We start from the raw sequence: 18377 nt of genomic DNA on the forward strand, positions 1-18377 counted from the left end.
TGTGATATAATTATGAAAGTGTCTGACAGAGTAAAAGGTTGGAGATAAGTAAGCAGTGGCATAAAACCTAGAACAATACTCCAAGCCTAATGAGATTATTAGATTATTTTCTAATGAGGTTCAAAGTTTTCACATAATCAATTATAACATAAAATAATAAGCACACTAACATTATATTTGAGCAACCATATTGGTTCATAAATTTAGATCAATACAAAACAGCAAATTTTTACAGGATATGTAGTAGGAGCAAAATAACGTGATTAAATTCCTGCCAGATCCCTCACTGGCACTAGCAGGCACAAACTTGCTTTTGTTGAGAACAATACATCAGTCTGTCTAAAGAAACTCATCGTCTTACCCATAGAAATGGCCTCTCACAAACTCCTGAATCCGCATCTTGCTCTTGGTGTGCAAATTCTGAAACTCATGCACTGCAGAGAACTTCCTCAAATTCAGTCCATTTGGAGTCACCACATCTATTGAAGAAAACGGAACTGAATATTAAAGGCAGGAGCTCTAAGGAATAATTAACATAGCAATGCTGTGATGGGACTTTCATAATTCTGTTATTCTTCCTGAATTTACAGCTTTAATTCCACAAGTTACTGGGTTCAGGAGCCAACCTACATCCAGGGAAACAATCTCAAGGCTGCTCCAGATCTCACAGGTCGGGGTAAAAACAAGACAATCTAATGGATCTGTCCTCTGGGGGAATAACATTTGAAGAGGATGATTAATTGTGACAAAGGTAAGGAGAGATAAGGCACCCCACAGTCAGGGAGAAAATGGTTGTGACTTTGAGTAAGGTTTTTCTAAAGCAGATGGATAGAGCTATTATCAGAGGAATTAACACAAGATGATAAAGGCTTATTGTATTACATGGCAATAGGACAGCCTACAAATTCAGTCATTTAAAGGCACAGTAGAAGTCTTCCTAAAATTTCACTCACGAGGTTTGCATTTGAGTAGGTATCCTGCTTCCACTGCTGTGATCTCTGACACAGTTGTGAAGACATGAGTACAATGAACAGCAGCACGTTCCATACAGTATCGGTGGTAAATCTGCCTCTCTCCTGCTTCACGATCCACATCAAACTAAAAGAAAGATCATCCGTGTCACCATCATGTGGAGTTCATCAATGCACTAATGCCCATAAAGTGAACACCAGTGAGTTCCTTGAAAAACATGAACATTCATACCCTGTATTTTTCTCAAGGAACACAATGGAATCCAGAATAGTTTGCTTCAGTCTTAATATGAGAAAGTGAAATAATTTTTTCAAGATTTGCTAATAAGGAAGTAAAGATAACCAACAAGTAAATTACATTATGATCTCACTGAAACTTGCAAAATTCTTAAAGGACTTTACAGGGTGAATGTAGAAAGAATGTTTCTCTTGGCTGGAAACTTTAGAACTTGGGGAACTAATCTCAACACAGAGGTGAAGCTATTTAAGACTGAGATTAAGAGGAATTTCTTAATTTAGAGGGTGGTGAACCTTTGAAATTATCTATCCCAGAAGGCTATGGAAGTTTAATCACTGATGTAAATACATATAAATCCTGTCCTTCAGAATCCCTTCCAAAAACTTACCCACCACTGAGGTAAGGCTACATGGATATATTTACTAGAGAAGGAGCAATACTTGACCTTTTGTTGGGAAATAAGGTAAGGCAAGTGAATGAGGTGTCAGAAGGGGAACACTTTGGGGCAAGTGATCATGATTCTATTAGTTTTAGAACAATTATGGAAAAGGATAGAACATAGACCATTACAGCACAGCACAGGCCCTTCGGCCCAGTATGTTGTGCCGACCTGTGGAACCGACCTGAAGCCCATCTAGCCTACACTATTCCATTTTCATCTATATGTCTATCCAATGACCATTTAAAAGCCCTTAAAGTTGGCAAATCTACTACTGATACAGGCATTGCATCCCCCGCCCCTACTACTCCCTGAGTAAAGAAACTACCTCTGACTTCTGTCCTATATTTATCACCCCTCAGTTTAAAGCTATGTCCCCTTGTGCTAACCATCACCATTCAAGGAAAAAGGCTCTCACTCTCCACTCTATCTAACCCTCTGATTATCTGGTATGTCTCAATTAAGTCACCCCTCAACCTTCTCTCTAACGAAAAAAGCCTCAAGTCCCTCAGCCTTTCCTCATAAGAACTGCCCTCCATACCAGACAACATCCGAGTAAAACTCATCTGAACCCTTTCCAAAGCTTCCATATCCTTCCTATAATGCGGTGACTAGAACTGTATGCAATATTCCAAGTGTACAGTTGGAGTTTTGTACAGCTGCAACATGACCTCATGGTTCCAAAACTCAATCCTTCTACTGATAAAAGCTAACACACTGTATGCCTTCTTAACAACCATATCAACTGGTTGGTAACTTTCAGGGATCTATGCATATGGACACCGAAATCTCTCTGCTTATCTACATTACCAAGAATCTTACCATTAGCCCTGTACTCTGTATTCCTGTTGCTCCTTCCAAAGTGAATCACTCTCACCTTTCTGCATTAAACTCCATTTGCCACCTCTCAGTCCAGCTCTGCAGCTTATCTATGTCACTCTGTAACCTACAACATCCTTCAGCACTATCCACAACTCCACCAACCTTACTGTCATCCACAAATCTGCTAATCCATCTTACTACACCCTCTTCCAGGTCATTTATAAAAATGACAAACAGCTGTGGCCGCAAAACAGATCTTTGTGGTACACCACTAGTAACTGAACTCCAGGATGAACACTTCTCATCAACCACCACCCTCTGTCTTCTTTCAGCTAGCCAATTTCTGATACAAACCGGTAGAACACCCTCAATCCCATGCCTCCATATTTTGTGCAATAGCCTCCCGTGGGGAACTTTATCAAACGCCTTACTGAAATCCATATACACATCAACCGCCTTACCCTCATCCATCTGCTTGGTCACCTTCTCAGAGAATTCAATAAGTTTTGTGAGACACGACCTATTCTTCACAAAACAGTGTTAACTATCCCTGTCAACATATTCCTCACTAGATGATTATAAATCCTATCTCTTATACCTTTTTCCAACACTTTACCAACAACCGAACTAAGACCAGTGAGACTTTAATTACCAGGATTGTCTCTACTCCCCTTCTTGAACAAGTGTCTACATTAGAGTGGTGCTGGAAAAGCACAGGAGTTCAGGCAGCATCCGAGGAACAGGAAAACCGATGTTTCGGGCAAAAGCCCTTCATCTGGGATACAGGCAGACAGCCTGAAGGGTACTCTGCCTGTATTCCTGATAAAGGGCTTTTGCCCGAAACGTCGATTTTACTGCCCCTCGGATGCTGCCTGAACTCCTGTGCTTTTCCAGCACCACTCTAATCTAGAGTCTGGTTTTCCAGCATCTGCAGTCATTGTTTTTACCTTCTTGAACAAGGGAACAACAGTTGCTATCCTCCAGTCTTCTGGCATTATTCCTGTAGACAATGACAACATAAAGATCAAAGCCAAAGGCTCTGCAATCTTCTCCCTGGCTTCCCAGAAAATCCTAGGATAAATCCCATCCGGCCCAGGGGACTATCCATTTTCACATTTTCCAGGAATTGCTAACACCTTCTCCTTGTGAATCTCAATCCCATCTAGCCTCATAGCCTGTATCTCAGTATTCTTCTCGACAACATTGTCTTTTTCCAGCGTGAATACTGATGAAAAATATTCATTTAGTGCTTCTCCTATCACTTCTGACTCCAAGCACAACTTCCCACTACTATTCTTGATTGGCCCTAATCTTTCTATAGTCATTCTTTTATTTCTGATATACCTATAGAAAGCTTTAGGATTTTCCTTGATCCTACCTGCCAACGGCTTCTCATGTCCCCTCCTGGCTCTTCTTAGCTCTCTTTAGGTCTTCCCTGGCTAACCTGTAACTCAAGTGCTCTAACTGAGCCTTCACGTCTCATCCTAACACAAGTCTTCTTCTTCCTCTTGACAAGAGATTTAACTTCTTTAGTAAACCACAATTCCCTCACTTGACCACTTCCTTCTGGCTGACAGGTACATACTTATCGAGGACATGCAGTAACTGTTCCCTGAATAAGCTCCACATTTTAATTGTGCCCATCCCCTGCAGTTTCCTTCCCATCTTATGCATCCTAAATCTTGCCTCATCACAGCATAATTGCCTTTCTCCCAGCAATTAACTCTTGCCCTGCATTATATACCTATCCCTTTCCATCGTTATAGTAAACATACCCGAATTGTGGTCACTATCACCAAAGTGCTCACCTACCTCCAAATCTAACACCTGGCCAGGTTCATTACCCAGTACCATCCAAGGTGGCCTTGCCCTTGTTGGCCTGTCTATCATCCTGCACATATTGAACAAAAACTGACCCATCTAAAGTACTTGAATTATAGTATTTCCAGTCAATATTTGGAAAATTAAAGACCCCCATAACAACTACCCTGTCACTCTCGCTCCTGTCCAGAATTATCTTTGCAATCCTTTCCTCTACATTTCTGGAACTACTTGGAGGCCTATAGAAAACTCCCAAAAGGGTTACCTCTCCTTTCCTGTTTCTAACCTCAGCGCATACTACTTCAGTAGGCGACTCCTTAAGCGTCCTTTCTGCCATTGTAATAGTGTCCTTGATGAACAATGCCACACCTTCCCCTCTTTTGCCATCTTCTCTGTTCTTACTGAAACATCTAAACCCCAGAACCTGCAGCAACCATTCCTGTCCCTGCTCGACCCATGACTCTGAAATGATCACAATGTCGAAGTCCCAGGTACTAACCCATGCTGGCAGTTCACCCACCTTACTCTGGATGCTCCTGGCATTGAAGAACACACACTTCAACCGACCTTCCTGCTTGCTGGTGAACTCTTGGCATCTTGAAACCATATTTCTGACCTTACTACTCTCAAGCCCCTGGAACTACAATTTTAGGTTCCCATTCCCCTACTGAATTAATTTAAACCCTCCTGAATAGCATTAGCAAATTAAGGTTCAAAATTAGAGTAAGGCTAATTTTGACGGCATGAGACAGAAACTTTCAAAAGTTGATTGGGGAAGCTATTTGCAGGTAAAGGGAAGTTGGGATGTGGAAAGCCTTTAAGAATGAGGTAATGAGAGTTCAGAGACAGTATGTTCCTATTAGTGTGAATGGCAATTCTCATAGGTGTAGGGAATGCTGGGTGATTGGAGAAATTAGATAATTGAATAGGTGACTCCAAATGTATATAATCTAAAACATTAATTATAACTATTAGTTGAGGGCCCATCACTTACATTCTCTAATGAGAATGCCCATTATCCTTGCTCTGTCTTTTGATGCTCAGCCAATTTCCTATACTGAGCAATAATAGCCTTTCAATTCTACAGGCTTCGCCTTTTAGCTAACTGTGTATTTTGAAGGATGATATTGAATACCTCTGGACATGCAAATAAATAACAACAGAAAGACAACTGCCTGTACACTACTTTAGTCACCTCTTCAACAAAATCAATTTGATTCATCAGGCACGACATATCTTTATAAATTCATGCTGTTTCTCTGCAACCAGCTGAAAGTTTAAGCTGTGTCCAGTCAGCTTATTCTTACACAAGTCTGTAAGCAACGTGACAACAGATGTTAAGCTAACTGGTCCATAATTTTCTGGTATTGTCCCAATCTTTCAAAATAAAGTGCATTTTTCCAGTCCAAGGGTATTGTCACTAAATCAAAAGAATTTTTAAGTGCTTAGTCATGAGTAATGTCTTAACTTTATTTTGGTTTTTTAAAAAAATCTCATCCTGAAGGAATTATCACAGTTGGATATCATAATTTTCCTCATACCTGTTACTATACAAATGATAGTATTGGTGAATATCTGACCCTGATATTTTCAATAAATTCAACTCATCCTTTGCTTAAATTTGATTTAAAATGATCTTAAAACATGTCAGCTATTTCCATATTATCATAATAATGTCAGCATTATCAATTCTTGTAGGATCTACAATATCCTTCAATGACCTCTTTGTCTTGTTTTGGAAGGTTTCTTTGTTAATTTTGATACTCAAGTTTCTTGCCGTATTCCTGTTTCATACTTCTGACAAAAACATCTGGGACTCTTGGTCACTGTTGTTTTTTGTATCTTTACAACTTGCCAGCATTTCTTTTTGTATTTTGACTGTTCTACTCACCTGTTTGTTCTTTCTTATCTCTTTAGGCATCTATTGCAGGTTTTTTTTAATCAAGTAGAATTCTTGTTTCTTAAGGGTTTAAACTGTTTCTGTACTATATTAAATATTTTTAAAGTTTCCCACACAGTTTCTGCCATCACATCCATTGACAGTTCAGTTCACTACAGGCAGTCTCAGACCATTAATGTCACCTTCACTTTAATCTACAGTCAACTATGCCCACACATCTTCCTGTTAAGTTCAACATTGAAATCAATCACATTATGATCACCATTAGATAAATGTCTATGCACCTTAGGAGCAAAGGAACAGGAATGGGCCAGTCGGCCCTTCCACCTTGTCTAGCATTCACTTAAATCATTGCTGAATGTACTTTAGCTTCATATCTCTAAGGTGCATTACATCCTTCAAATTTTTTCACTAACAAATATCTATTTCAAACAAGAACTAATCTAGCACTATTGATTGGTTACTAAATCTAAAACAATGTGCCCACTTGTCTCATAGCTGTCGATTATACACGACTCTCATTGTAGTCTGAAATTCTTTTCCTTTTTTTAAAATTGTACCTGCAAAATCTGGGGTTCTCTCTAACTGAATAAACTAGGAAGGTTATTACGCACATAGGCAAGGTTGTTGTAGAAGTCGACATTTCCAGCACAGAGATAACGTCCCAGTAATGTGGCATGTGTCGTAAAGATTGTGGCTACAGGGATCTTACGGAATCTGCACATAATCAAACCAACGCCAGACAGCCATTCATGGAAGTGAGTGATGATAAATGGACAGTTCCCCTCACACTGAGAGACAAACTAAACAGGAAAGAAACCAGATTTAATCAGGCAAAGAAACTTTTTCTAAACATTAAATCTCATCAAGTCTTATGCAATATGTGCTCTTCCCAATATCAGCACTTGGGAGGTTAAAGGAAATAATTCACTCCTGTTTGGAATGTGGTCATTCACGCATGTCTCAGAGTTATTTACAAAACATACATAGAACAGATTGGGTAAATAGAATCAAAGACCAGAGATACATGAGCTGACTATAGATCACAATGAGCTTAGTATATAATCTACTACTTGACACATTTGCTGTTCTTTCCCTGAAGCCCTTTAATATTTAATGCAATTTTTAATTCATTTCTCTGAAATACAGAGGTTGCTTTGCAGTATAAATCATTTATTCCAATTTCTAATAGCCCATTACATCAATTATTTTTCTAACCTTCTTGTTGTTTGAGTTTTAAACGGTTTATTTTCCCGGGTTCACCACCATCAGGAATTCCCTAAGCTGATCCTGCTGGCTCTCTCTCTTTGCCACTGTCTGAGTAAACCCGCCAACGTTCACCAGTTTATACCAGCTTAGGAACTAGAGTGAATTATTCAATACCTCCATTCATTCCAAATATGATTGATCTGTAGCTTAACACAGTTTACCTCTTTATTCCATATCTCTCAATACCAAATGCATCCTAAGTGGGTTTTTTTCATTCATTCACGGGATGAGGGCACACTGGCCAAGGCAGCATTTATTGCCCATTCCTAATATCTGAGAGGCTGGGGAACCTTTGGAAGAGGCTAAGATGGATCATTCACTCGGCACTTCTGGCTGAGATTGCTGCAAGTCTTACTGTCTTATCTTTTGCACTGATGAAGTGGGCCCTTCCATCATGGAGGATGGGGATATTGGAGCCTCCTCTACCAGTGATTAACTGTCCACCATTAACCACACCTGGATTTGTGTTACAGACCCAGATCAAAACCCCTCAAAATATATTAAGAAGATAGCCTAGATGCTAACATTTTCTTATTTTAACGATAAGTGTGAGGTGTTGTGTTCCATATATAATCCAATTGGTCAAACTACTTGACTTTAAGGAAAAGACACTTCATTTTTTACACTACAGTTAAAACAAAAACAAAAGAAAGAACGGTCTTAATTGTAACACTATCTAAATGCTTAACAAAATAACACAAACTACTAGTCATTAACTGTTCCAATATGGTAACACCCCATAAATTAACCCTTTTGCGAAGACAAATCAAGTAAAATAGATTGTCTCACATGCAATTCGAGCAGAAGGAGACCTCCAGATTTTGGCTGTAACAGGAAAGAGGAATAAGATCTTCCAAATCCAGCTTCAATACCCCAGTAACTACGGAAAGCTAAAAGCCCCGGTTCTATGGGAGCTTGACCTCATCCAATCCAGCTGCTTGTATTGTTCCAACTTCAAAAAAAAACCTAAGACCACACAAGCTGTTCACTGGCTTTGAGCAGACTGCTATCTCAACCTGTCTTCATTAAAATAAAGTACAAAATACAGCTCTCCAAGATATAGCATTGTCACATGTAAGAGGAAAGCAGAGATTAAATCTGTTTCGTTGGTTGTGGGGTTGCTTAGCTTTGTCACTGCTGTTTGGTAGTCCTGTTTGGTAGCTTCACCAGGTGACATTTCATGGAGAAAGTAAGGAGTACAGATGCTGGAGATCAGAGTCAAGTGTGATGCTAGAATAGCACAGCACCTCAGATGCTGTCTCACTGGCTGTGCTTATCCAGCACCACACATTTTGACTGAGGTGGCATCTCATCCCTGGCATGCCCTCCTGCACTTTCCATTGAACCAGGGTTGATCCCCTGGGGCTTGATGGTAATAGTTGAGCGGGGGACACGCAAGGCCATGAAGTTGCAGATTCTATTGAAGTATGCTGCTGCGGTGAACAGTCCACAGCATCTTATGAATGCCCAGTCTTGAGTTGCTAAATGTGTCCAAAGTCTGTTCCATTTAGCACAGTGATATTGCCACACATGATGGAGGGTATTCTCAATGTGAAGGCAGGACTTTATCTCCACAAGAACCGTGTGATGGTCACTCTTACTGATACTATCATGGACAGATGCATTTGTAACTGGCAGATTGGTGAGGATGAAGTCAAGTATGTTTTTCCCTCTTGCTGGTTCTCTCACCACCTGCCACAGACCCAGTCTAGCAGCCATGTCCTTTAGGACCCAACCAGTTCAATCAATAGTGCTGCTGCCAAGCCATTCTCGATGGTGGACACTGAAACTCCCCACCCAAAGTATACTTTACACCTTTGCCACCCTCACAGCTTCCTCTAAGTATTGTTCAACATGGAGGAGCACTGATTCAGCAGCTGAGGGAAGACATTATTGGTAATCAGCAGGAGGTTTCCTTGTCTATGTTTAACCTGATGCAAGCAGACTTCATGGGAGTCAATGTTGAGGTCTCCCTCCCAACAACATACACTGTGATGCTACCTCTGCCATATCAGGGCGGCACGGTGGCACAGTGGTTAGCACTGCTGCCTCACAGCGCCAGAGACCCGGGTTCAATTCCCAGTGACTCCCTGTGTGGAGTTTGCACATTCTCCCAGTGTCTGCGTGGGTTTCCTCCAGGTGCTCCGGTTTCCTCCCACAATCCAAAAATGTGCAGGGTAGGTGAATTGGCCATGCTAAATTGCCTGTAGTGTTAGGTGAAGGTAAATGTCGGGGAGTGGATCTGGCTGGGTTGCGCTTCGGCGGGTCGGTGTGGACTTGTTGGGCCGAAGGGCCTGTTTCCACACTAAGTGATCTGATCTGATCTAATCTCTGCTGGTCTGCCCTGCCAAGGGGACAGGATATATCCAGGGATGGTGATGGTCTTTCTGGGATATTTTCTTGAAAGGTACAGTTCCATAAGCATGACTTTGTCAGGCTGTTGCTTGACAGGTCTAGAGACATCTCTCCCAATTTTGGCACCAATATTATTAAGGACGACTTTGCAGGGTTTGAGTTGCAGGCTGCGTTTACTATGTTCATTTCTGATCCCTAGGTCGTTGCCAGGTGGTCTGTCCAATTTCACTTCATGATAAAACTAAGTGGCTTACTAGGCTATTTCAAAGGGCAGTTCAGAGTCAACCACATTCTGTGGGTCTGGAATCACATGCTGGCCAGAGCAACTGAAGATGGTAGATTTCCTTCTCTGTAGAACATTAGTGAACCAGGTAGCTTTTCCCGACAAGTGACAGTATATTCTTAATTCTAGATATTTTTATTGAATTCAAATTGTCCGCCATCTGATATGGTAGGATTGAAACCTGGCTCCCCAGAACATTAGTTGAGTTTCTGGATTAATAACAAAAACTGAAGTTGCTGGAGAAACTCAGCAGGTATGACAACATCTGTGGAGAGAAAAAAAACCTTAACATTTTAAGTGCAGAGACCCTGCATCAGAATTAGTAGCTGCTAGGAAAAGGTGGTATATGCACCAGGTACAGAGGGTTCTGGTGGTGAGGGGATCACAGGGGAGAGTGTATAGGAGTGAGGCCCCAGCCACACCTTCCAGATGAAGCAGTAAAGCTATGTAGTCTATTGCTTGCAAATGTGGTCTCCTCTATATTTGGAAAGTGAAACACAGCCTAGGCAACCATTTTGAGGAACACCTACTTCTGTACACAAAAATGATCCCTAGCTTCCAGTTCCCTCGCCAACGTGTGCGCTTCAGGCTTCTTGCAATGTTCCAATGAAGTTCAGTGCAAGTTGGAAGAACAGCATCCCATTTTCCATTTTGGGATCCTGCAATCTTCAGGACAAAACATCGAGTTCAATAATATTAGGGTCTGAGCACCTTCTCCCGTGTCCCTTATCCACCCAATACCTCAGGCCTTGTCATCACAGCCAACCCACTCTTACCTACTTACGGTCCCTATTATCAGCTTTTCTTCTTCCCTGGCATATCATAATTCATCACTTCTGTTGCCTAACATCTCTCTTTCTCTCTGTCTGCACTCTGCCTTCATAGAATCAGAATTCCTACAATGTGAAAACGGGCCCTTCAGCCCAACAAGTCCACATTGACCCTCCAAAGAATAACCCACCCAGACCCATTCCCCTACCCTATTATTCTAGATTTACCACTGACTAATGCACCTAACCCACACATCCCTGAACACTATGGGCAATTTAGCATGGCAATGCACCTAACCTGCACACCTTTGGATTGTGGGAGGAAGCTGGAGCACCCGGAGGAAACCCATGCAGACAGTCACCTGAGGCTGGAAGGCAGCAGTGCCAACCACTGAGCCACTGCACCTTCATCGGTCCTATCACTCCTTTACGCAAGACCAAACCACCACCATTCCCCAACTTTGGCTTTAATGCATATCCCACCTCTTCCCAGCTACTACTAATAAAGTTGATGATCTTACTGAAAAGCAGAGCAGACTCGATTGGCTGAATGGTCTGCCTCTGCTCTCAAGCCTTACGTTTTTTTTCATCATAACCCCGGTATTGTAATTGGTATCATATCACTTGTTTAAGGTACAAGCATCTGCATCAAGTCCTGCAAGGACTATCCAACACATATTCCATGACTGGCAAAAGAACAAACACAGACAGGAGGAAGAACTTTATCTTTAAACAGCAAGTGGAGACGATGTGAAATACACAGATTGTGGAGGTAGAATCAATTGCGTGTTTGAAAGGAATTGGATAAGCATCTGAAGGGATGAAGGATTCTCTAGGTTTTGGGAAAAGACAGGGACTGCAACTAATTGGCACATACTGGCATGCCTCCTTCTATACTGTAACCATTGTATCATTTTAACCATCAAATAATAGACATGGATTTCACTGACCTCTCCCAGGAACCAAGTGATCAGAAAACCAAAGAGAACAGCATCATTTGCTTCTCGATCATACCAGGGAATCCCAATAGAGCAACAATCCCACAATTCAGCTTTCCAACGGTCCAAGCTCCAAGCTGTAGCTCCAACATCAAACAGAATAACACAAGGATTCCCTTCAATCAACCATCGCCCAAAGTACACCTGTACAAACAGAGAGGTGAATAGAACAGATCGTTTAAATATTGCATTGTTGCCTGAAGATTCTATACTTTTTTTTATAGAAAGTCCACACCGACCCGCTGAAGCGCAACCCACCCAGACCCATTCCCTTACATTTACCCCTTCACCCAACACTACGGGCAATTTAACATGGCCAATTCACCTGACCTGCACATCTTTGGACTGTGGGAGGAAACCGGAGCACCCGGAGGAAACCCACACAGACACGGGGAGAATGTGCAAACTCCACACAGTCAGTCGCCTGAGGCGAGAATTGAACCCGGGTCTCTGACGCTGTGAGGCAGCAGTGCTAACCACTGTGCCGCCCACATGATCTTGTATCCTCCTTAAGGGAGATAAGTTTTAATGATTGAGCACACGAGCATTGTCCAAGCGTAAATGCTGTAAATTTAATTTCAGGATTTAAACCTACAAATCAGTCTGACATTACTGTACAGTATTTGGAGATAATGCTGCCCTATCAAAGATGCGAAGATAAATGGAGGTCCTATTTGCTCTCAGGTGGTGGGTAAAGATCCAATAGGACCTTTTCCAAATAACTGTTCTCCAAATGGCCAGGTCACTATTTATTCTTCAATCAGTAAAACAGAGTACCTGATCATTTAGCTCTCAATGGTTTGTTAGACTTGCCGAATGAAAAGTAGCAACTCTTCAAAACTAATTGTTGCCTGCACAGCACTTTGGGACATTGAAAGGATGTAAACTCTCCTAGACCATAACTTTCAAATTTATTTAATGGTAAGTGCAAGGTGCTATGTGCCAGATTAATTTGTTTGGTCCATCATTCTTCTGTAAGAAATACACACTGCCTGGAGCAGATACCTTGGCACCAAGGTGACAATATCCATCTACAAGAACATAGAACATTACAGCACAGTACAGGCCCTTCGGCTCTCGATGTTGTGCCGACCTGTCATACCAATCTGAAGCCCATCTAACCTACACTATTCCATGTATGTCCATATGCTTGTCCAATGACTACTTAAATGTACTTAAAGTTGGCAAATCTACTACCGTTGCAGGCAAAGCATTCCATACCCTTACTACTTTCTGAGTAAAGAAACTACCTCTGACATCTGTCCTATATCTATCACCCCTCAATTTAAAGCTATGCCCCTCGTGCTTGCCGTCACCATACTTGGAAAAAGGCTCTCCCTGTCCACCCTATCTAACCCTCTGATTATCTTATATGTCTCTATTAAGTCACCTCTCAACCTTCTTCTCTAACAAAAACGGCCTCAAGTCCCTCAGCCTTTCCTCGTGAGACCTTCCCTCCATACCAGGCAACATCCTAGTAAATCTCCTCTGCACCCCTTCCAAAGCTTCCACATCTTTTTTATAATGCAGTGACCAGAACTGTACACAATACTCCAAGTGCAGCCTCACCAGAGTTTTGCACAGCTGTAGCATAAGGATCTGTGTACCTGGACACCGAGATCTCTCTGCTCATCTACACTACCAAGAGTCTTACCATTAGCCCAGTACTTTGCATTCCAGTTACTCCGACCAAAGTGAATCACTTCACACTTGTCCACATTAAACTCCATTTGCCACCTCTCAGCCCAGTTCTGCAGCTTATCTCTGTCTCTCTGTAACCTACATCCTTCGTCACTATCCACGACTCCATCGACCTTAGTGTCACCCGCAAATTTACTAACCCACCCTTCTATGCCCTCATCCAGGTCGTCTATAAAAATGACGAACAGCAGTGAACCCAACACCGACCCTTGTGGTACACCACTAGTAACTGAACTCCAGGATGAACATTTCCCATCAACCACCACCCTCTGCCTTCTTTCAGCCAGCCAATACACAAAACATAGACGATTACATTGATGGTAAAGGTAGCTAGGTCACTAATGTCATGGTATCTTTGCCACCTTTGGCAACTTCTTCAAATAAACTCTTCCTCACTTGGTTGCAGAGCCTGATGGTTTTAAACTAATGTAACTGGCCTGAATTTCATGACAACACTATGGTTTCAGTTATGTTTCCACTAGTATGAAAGACCAGAACCCAAGGACACAACCTCATAGTGAAGACATGATCTTTTAGAACTGAGGAATTTCTTCAGCCAGAGACTGGTGAATCTGTGGAGGCTAAGTCATTGAGTGTCTTTAAGACAGAGATAGAGAGGTTCTTGATTGGTAAGGGGATCTAGGGTTACAGGGATTGAGAAACATATTAGCCATGATCGAATGGCAGAGTAGACTCGATGGACTGAATGGTCTAATTCTGCTCCTATCTCTAATGATCTATTACGTCTCCTATCAAAAGGATGAACAGAATAATCACCTACGTAACAGATTCAATGCTGTAGTATCTTGATTCCAACTCAATCGGCATCACGGACCACTCACAGGCTGAACAGCACAGAGTGAAATGTTGGGTACTATTCGACTTCGGACTTAACTCTCACATTCTACCCACACCAGGACAGTCAGTCAGTCAATCTCCACCATATATCTTAACATTTCTGACTTCTACTCTAAACTTCAGCTGAAATCCAGATCCATGTTCTAACTGCCATTGACCTTAGTGTACAAAACAGCCTCTGAAAATTTGACACCAGAATTTGAAACTGCCTCCCACATCGTATCTCCCTCACCGAACACCCTTATTCTCAGTAATTTCCCCTGGCTCCCAAAGCCCTGGATGTGAAAATCAAACCTTTCCTCCACCATCTACTATTCACCAGCTGTACAATCCAACTCTGACCTAGTCCTGGGAATTCACGCCATACACCACATTTTTAAAATTACATTCTAATTAAGTCTAAGACTAAACATAGGACTTAAGTGTAGTATAATCAATGCTTGTAAAAACTATTTAGCATAATTACAAGACTTTTCAACCTTATATTCCAATTTACAAAGTGCCTCCACCAGAGGTTCCAGGCATCACAGATGCCAGTCTTCAGCCATTTAATTCACTCCATGTGATACCATAAAACAGCTGAAGGATTTGGTACCTGCAAAGGCTATGGGTCCTGACAACATTCTTGCAACAGCGCTGAAGACATGTACTCCAGAACTTGCTGTACCCCTAGCCAAATAGCTCGAGTACAGTGACAACACAGGCACCTACCTGACCATGTGGAAAACTGCCTAGGTCAGCCTTGCCCACAAAAAGCAGGATAAATCCAATCCAATCAACTACCATTCCATCTCTCTACATTCGCTCAATCATCAGGAAAATGATGAAAGGTGTCATCAACAGTGCTAAGATGGAACACTTGTAAAGGAAAATCCTGCTCACTGTTGCTCAGCTTGGGGGTCTGCCATGATCGCTCAGCTCCTGACCTGATCACACCCTCAATTAAAACATGGAAAAAAGAGCTGAACTCCAAAAGTGAGGTGAGAATGATAGCCCTAAACATCAAGGCTGCATTTGACCAAGTGAGGATGTTCACTGATAATTGCACAGGATTCGGCATCATTCACAATTCCTCAGATACTGAAGCCAACCACAGCCATACACAACCAGACCATGGCAGGATTCAGACTTGAGCTAATAATTCACAAGTAACCTTCATGCCACAGTTGTGCCAAACAATTATCACCTCCAATGAAAGATTCTAACCACTGCCCTTGATATTCAATGGCATCACCATCACTGAATCACCCATTATCAAATCCTAGGTAGGCTAGGAATGCTGCAGCAAGTAACTTACCTCCCAACTCTCCATAGCTTGCCCACCATTTACAAGGCACAAGAGTATGGTGAAATTCTCCTCACTTGCCTGGATGGGTGCAGCTCCAACAACTTTTAAAAATGGACAACCCATTGACACAGCAGCGGCAGTGTGTACCATCTACAGAACCGCAGAAATTCACCAAGACTCCTTAGATAGCACCTCCCAAACCCATGACTACTTCCATCTAGAAGGACAGGAGTTGCAGAGACAGGAGAACACTGTCACCTGCAAGTTGCCCTGCATGACATCCACCATCCTGACTTGGAAATACATCACCATTCCTTCAGTGTCACTGGAACCTTCTTCATAATAGGTCTTCCTACTCCAAATGGACTGCAGCAGTTCAAGAAAGCAGCTCTACACCACCTTCTCAAGGGGCAATTAGGGATGGAAAATAAATGCTGGCCCAAAGCAATACCCAAACCCCATGAACAAATAAAAAAAGTGTGGATAATTGAATATTTTTACGTACTGGAACACAGAGTCATAGAGTCAGAAAAATATATTTTAAAAAGCATGAAAGGATAAAATATAAAAATAAAGCATTCAGTGTAAAAGTTGAACAGAGTCAGACAATACAGCTTGATGGTCTTATAAATTCCAACTAGGATCAGTAGTTAGAGGAAGGGTGAAGTATAATTTTACAGAAAACATCATAATTGTATTTGCTGACAAAAACTGTCAGGAACAATTACGTGACATCGCCAAACAGACAAGGCGACAAAACTACACCACGTACATGCACGCCAAGAACAAAAAACTGGAGAAGCTTGGCAATCACCTGATGAAGTGTGCTTCCAATTAAATCTGTTGGACTATAACCTGGTGTTGTGTAATTTTTAACTATTGTCAGGAAAGTTGCAACCAGTGCTGTATGTCTGAGTAATGGGGACAATAGAGGAGGCTCTATGAAAATGTGAAGACACTGCCCATAATCTGACTAAAAATCCTTGGAACTTCCAAGGACCAGTACCACTTCCCTGGAGAATTAATGATGACCCACTCTGTTCAATAAGGGCGGTAGTCAGCAGACCAAAAGAGATTATGATACAGTTCGTGTAAACTATCACGAGATTTACAAGTTCAGATCTCCTGCAGATCATTGCGATTTATCTTGATGTGGATTTCTTAAAAAAAAAAATTCTTGTGAAGCACCACAGAAATGTTGCACACATTGAAGGCGCTCTATAAAAGCTGTAAAAATCAAAAGAACTGCGGATGCTGTAAATCAGAAACAAAAACTGAAATTGCTGGAAAAGCTCAGCAAGTGGAGAGAAATCAGAATTAATGTTTCAGGTTGAATGGCCCTTAGAACATTACAGCACAGCACAGGCCCTTGATGTCACGCTGACCTGTGAAACCAAACTTAAGCTCATCCAACCCACACTATTCCATTATCAGAACCTTCTCTGCACAGATGCTGCTAGGCCTGCTGAGCTTTTCCAGGAATTTTTTTTGTTTCAATAAAAGTTGTATTTGTAATAATAACGTGTTTCGTTTTAGCTCCTTTACAAAAAGACGGAATGAGCTAAGAGAGGCGAGCATGTGTCCTCAGGTTTTAGTTGAATTGGAGAAACTGGACCCACTTTCCTGGGTGTGACCTCTCCCCATTGGTACCTTACAGCCTTTGGAGTTCATGGAGTCAATGGTCCGTTTGATGGCAGGATTCTGCGGTTCAACCAGCTCCACCTGGGTCCTCACGTTATGCTCAAAATATGGTCCCATCATCACGTAATTCTCGCCCCACTCGTCAATGGTGACCTTTGCCTTGGTTTGAATCACCGTGTAGATGCCTCCAACTAGAGAGACAGATAGAGCTGGCAACAGTTAGACTGACCCCAGCACACAGCTCCCTGGCAGAGGACACTCGGCCCACGTTCCTCCTTACCTTTGTTGGTTACTTCCCAGGCCACCTCGACCAGAATCACATCGTCCCGGAGCGGGGGCCCGGAGCTCTCCGGCCGCCGGAGAGAGTCGGAGACGTTGCCAAACACGGACATGCTCGACCCGCTGAGAGCAGTAATCAAAATGCATCAGAACAGCAAAGGGATGGGAGTGGACGCGGACGGCGCTAAGCAATGGCAGCACCAAGGGTTGCCCCCTTCACAGGGCGATACTAAGTCGCGGGCAAATGTTATACTGGAGCCCTGGCTGGTGGGGGTGGGGGGAATGGGGATGGGGTCGGGCTCAGGGGGTGCTTTGGCCCGGAGACCCCCCCCCCCCTCCCCCTGACAATGAGGGGCTGCTCATCACTGTGACTGACAGCGGTGAGCACCAATCACAAACTATGGGGCGGGGCTCACTGCTACAGGCCCCGCCCCACAGGTGACTGTCACGTCAACCTTTTGCCCTCATAATATCTATCACCCCCATCATATCATACCCTCCTCAATCCCCTCAGAATATCCCCCCGAGAGTCCCTAAACCCTCCCTCAATCCAACTATATTCCCTCCCTCCCTTTATCCCAAACCCCCTCAAAATTACTCGAAATGGGGAAAGGGGAAATGAGACCAGTGTGTCCTCATGCATCATGATGTCGCGGAGCCTGTGTTAGACTGGGGTGGTCAAAATCAGAAACCACACGACAGCAGGTTATAGTCCAACAGTGTCATTTGACATCACAAGCTTTT

The 18377-nt window shown here is 42.5% G+C and overlaps 1 protein-coding gene across 2 annotated transcripts in view; it reads right to left on the reverse strand.

The window, feature by feature from the left end:
* Positions 1-17905, reverse strand: part of LOC122542418 (glycogen [starch] synthase, muscle-like) — a 93715-nt gene extending 75810 nt beyond the window's left edge. The window contains exons 1-6 of one of the 2 annotated variants that reach the window (XM_043680104.2): positions 17635-17905; positions 17364-17545; positions 11819-12010; positions 6806-6994; positions 954-1098; positions 362-479 (exon numbers count right to left, since the gene is read on the reverse strand). In XM_043680104.2, the coding sequence (XP_043536039.1) occupies positions 362-479; positions 954-1098; positions 6806-6994; positions 11819-12010; positions 17364-17545; positions 17635-17746 (938 nt within the window). In that variant the 5' untranslated portion in view covers positions 17747-17905. The remainder of the gene's footprint in view (positions 1-361; positions 480-953; positions 1099-6805; positions 6995-11818; positions 12011-17363; positions 17546-17634) is intronic. The other variant, XM_043680106.2, reaches the window with a different exon arrangement.
* Between the last annotated feature and the right edge of the window lie 472 nt (positions 17906-18377).

The sequence above is a fragment of the Chiloscyllium plagiosum genome, unplaced genomic scaffold, assembly GCF_037043375.1.
Source record: "Chiloscyllium plagiosum isolate Xiang-an unplaced genomic scaffold, Cpla_swu_hap1 HiC_scaffold_33, whole genome shotgun sequence".
NCBI classification, from domain to species: domain Eukaryota; kingdom Metazoa; phylum Chordata; class Chondrichthyes; order Orectolobiformes; family Hemiscylliidae; genus Chiloscyllium; species Chiloscyllium plagiosum.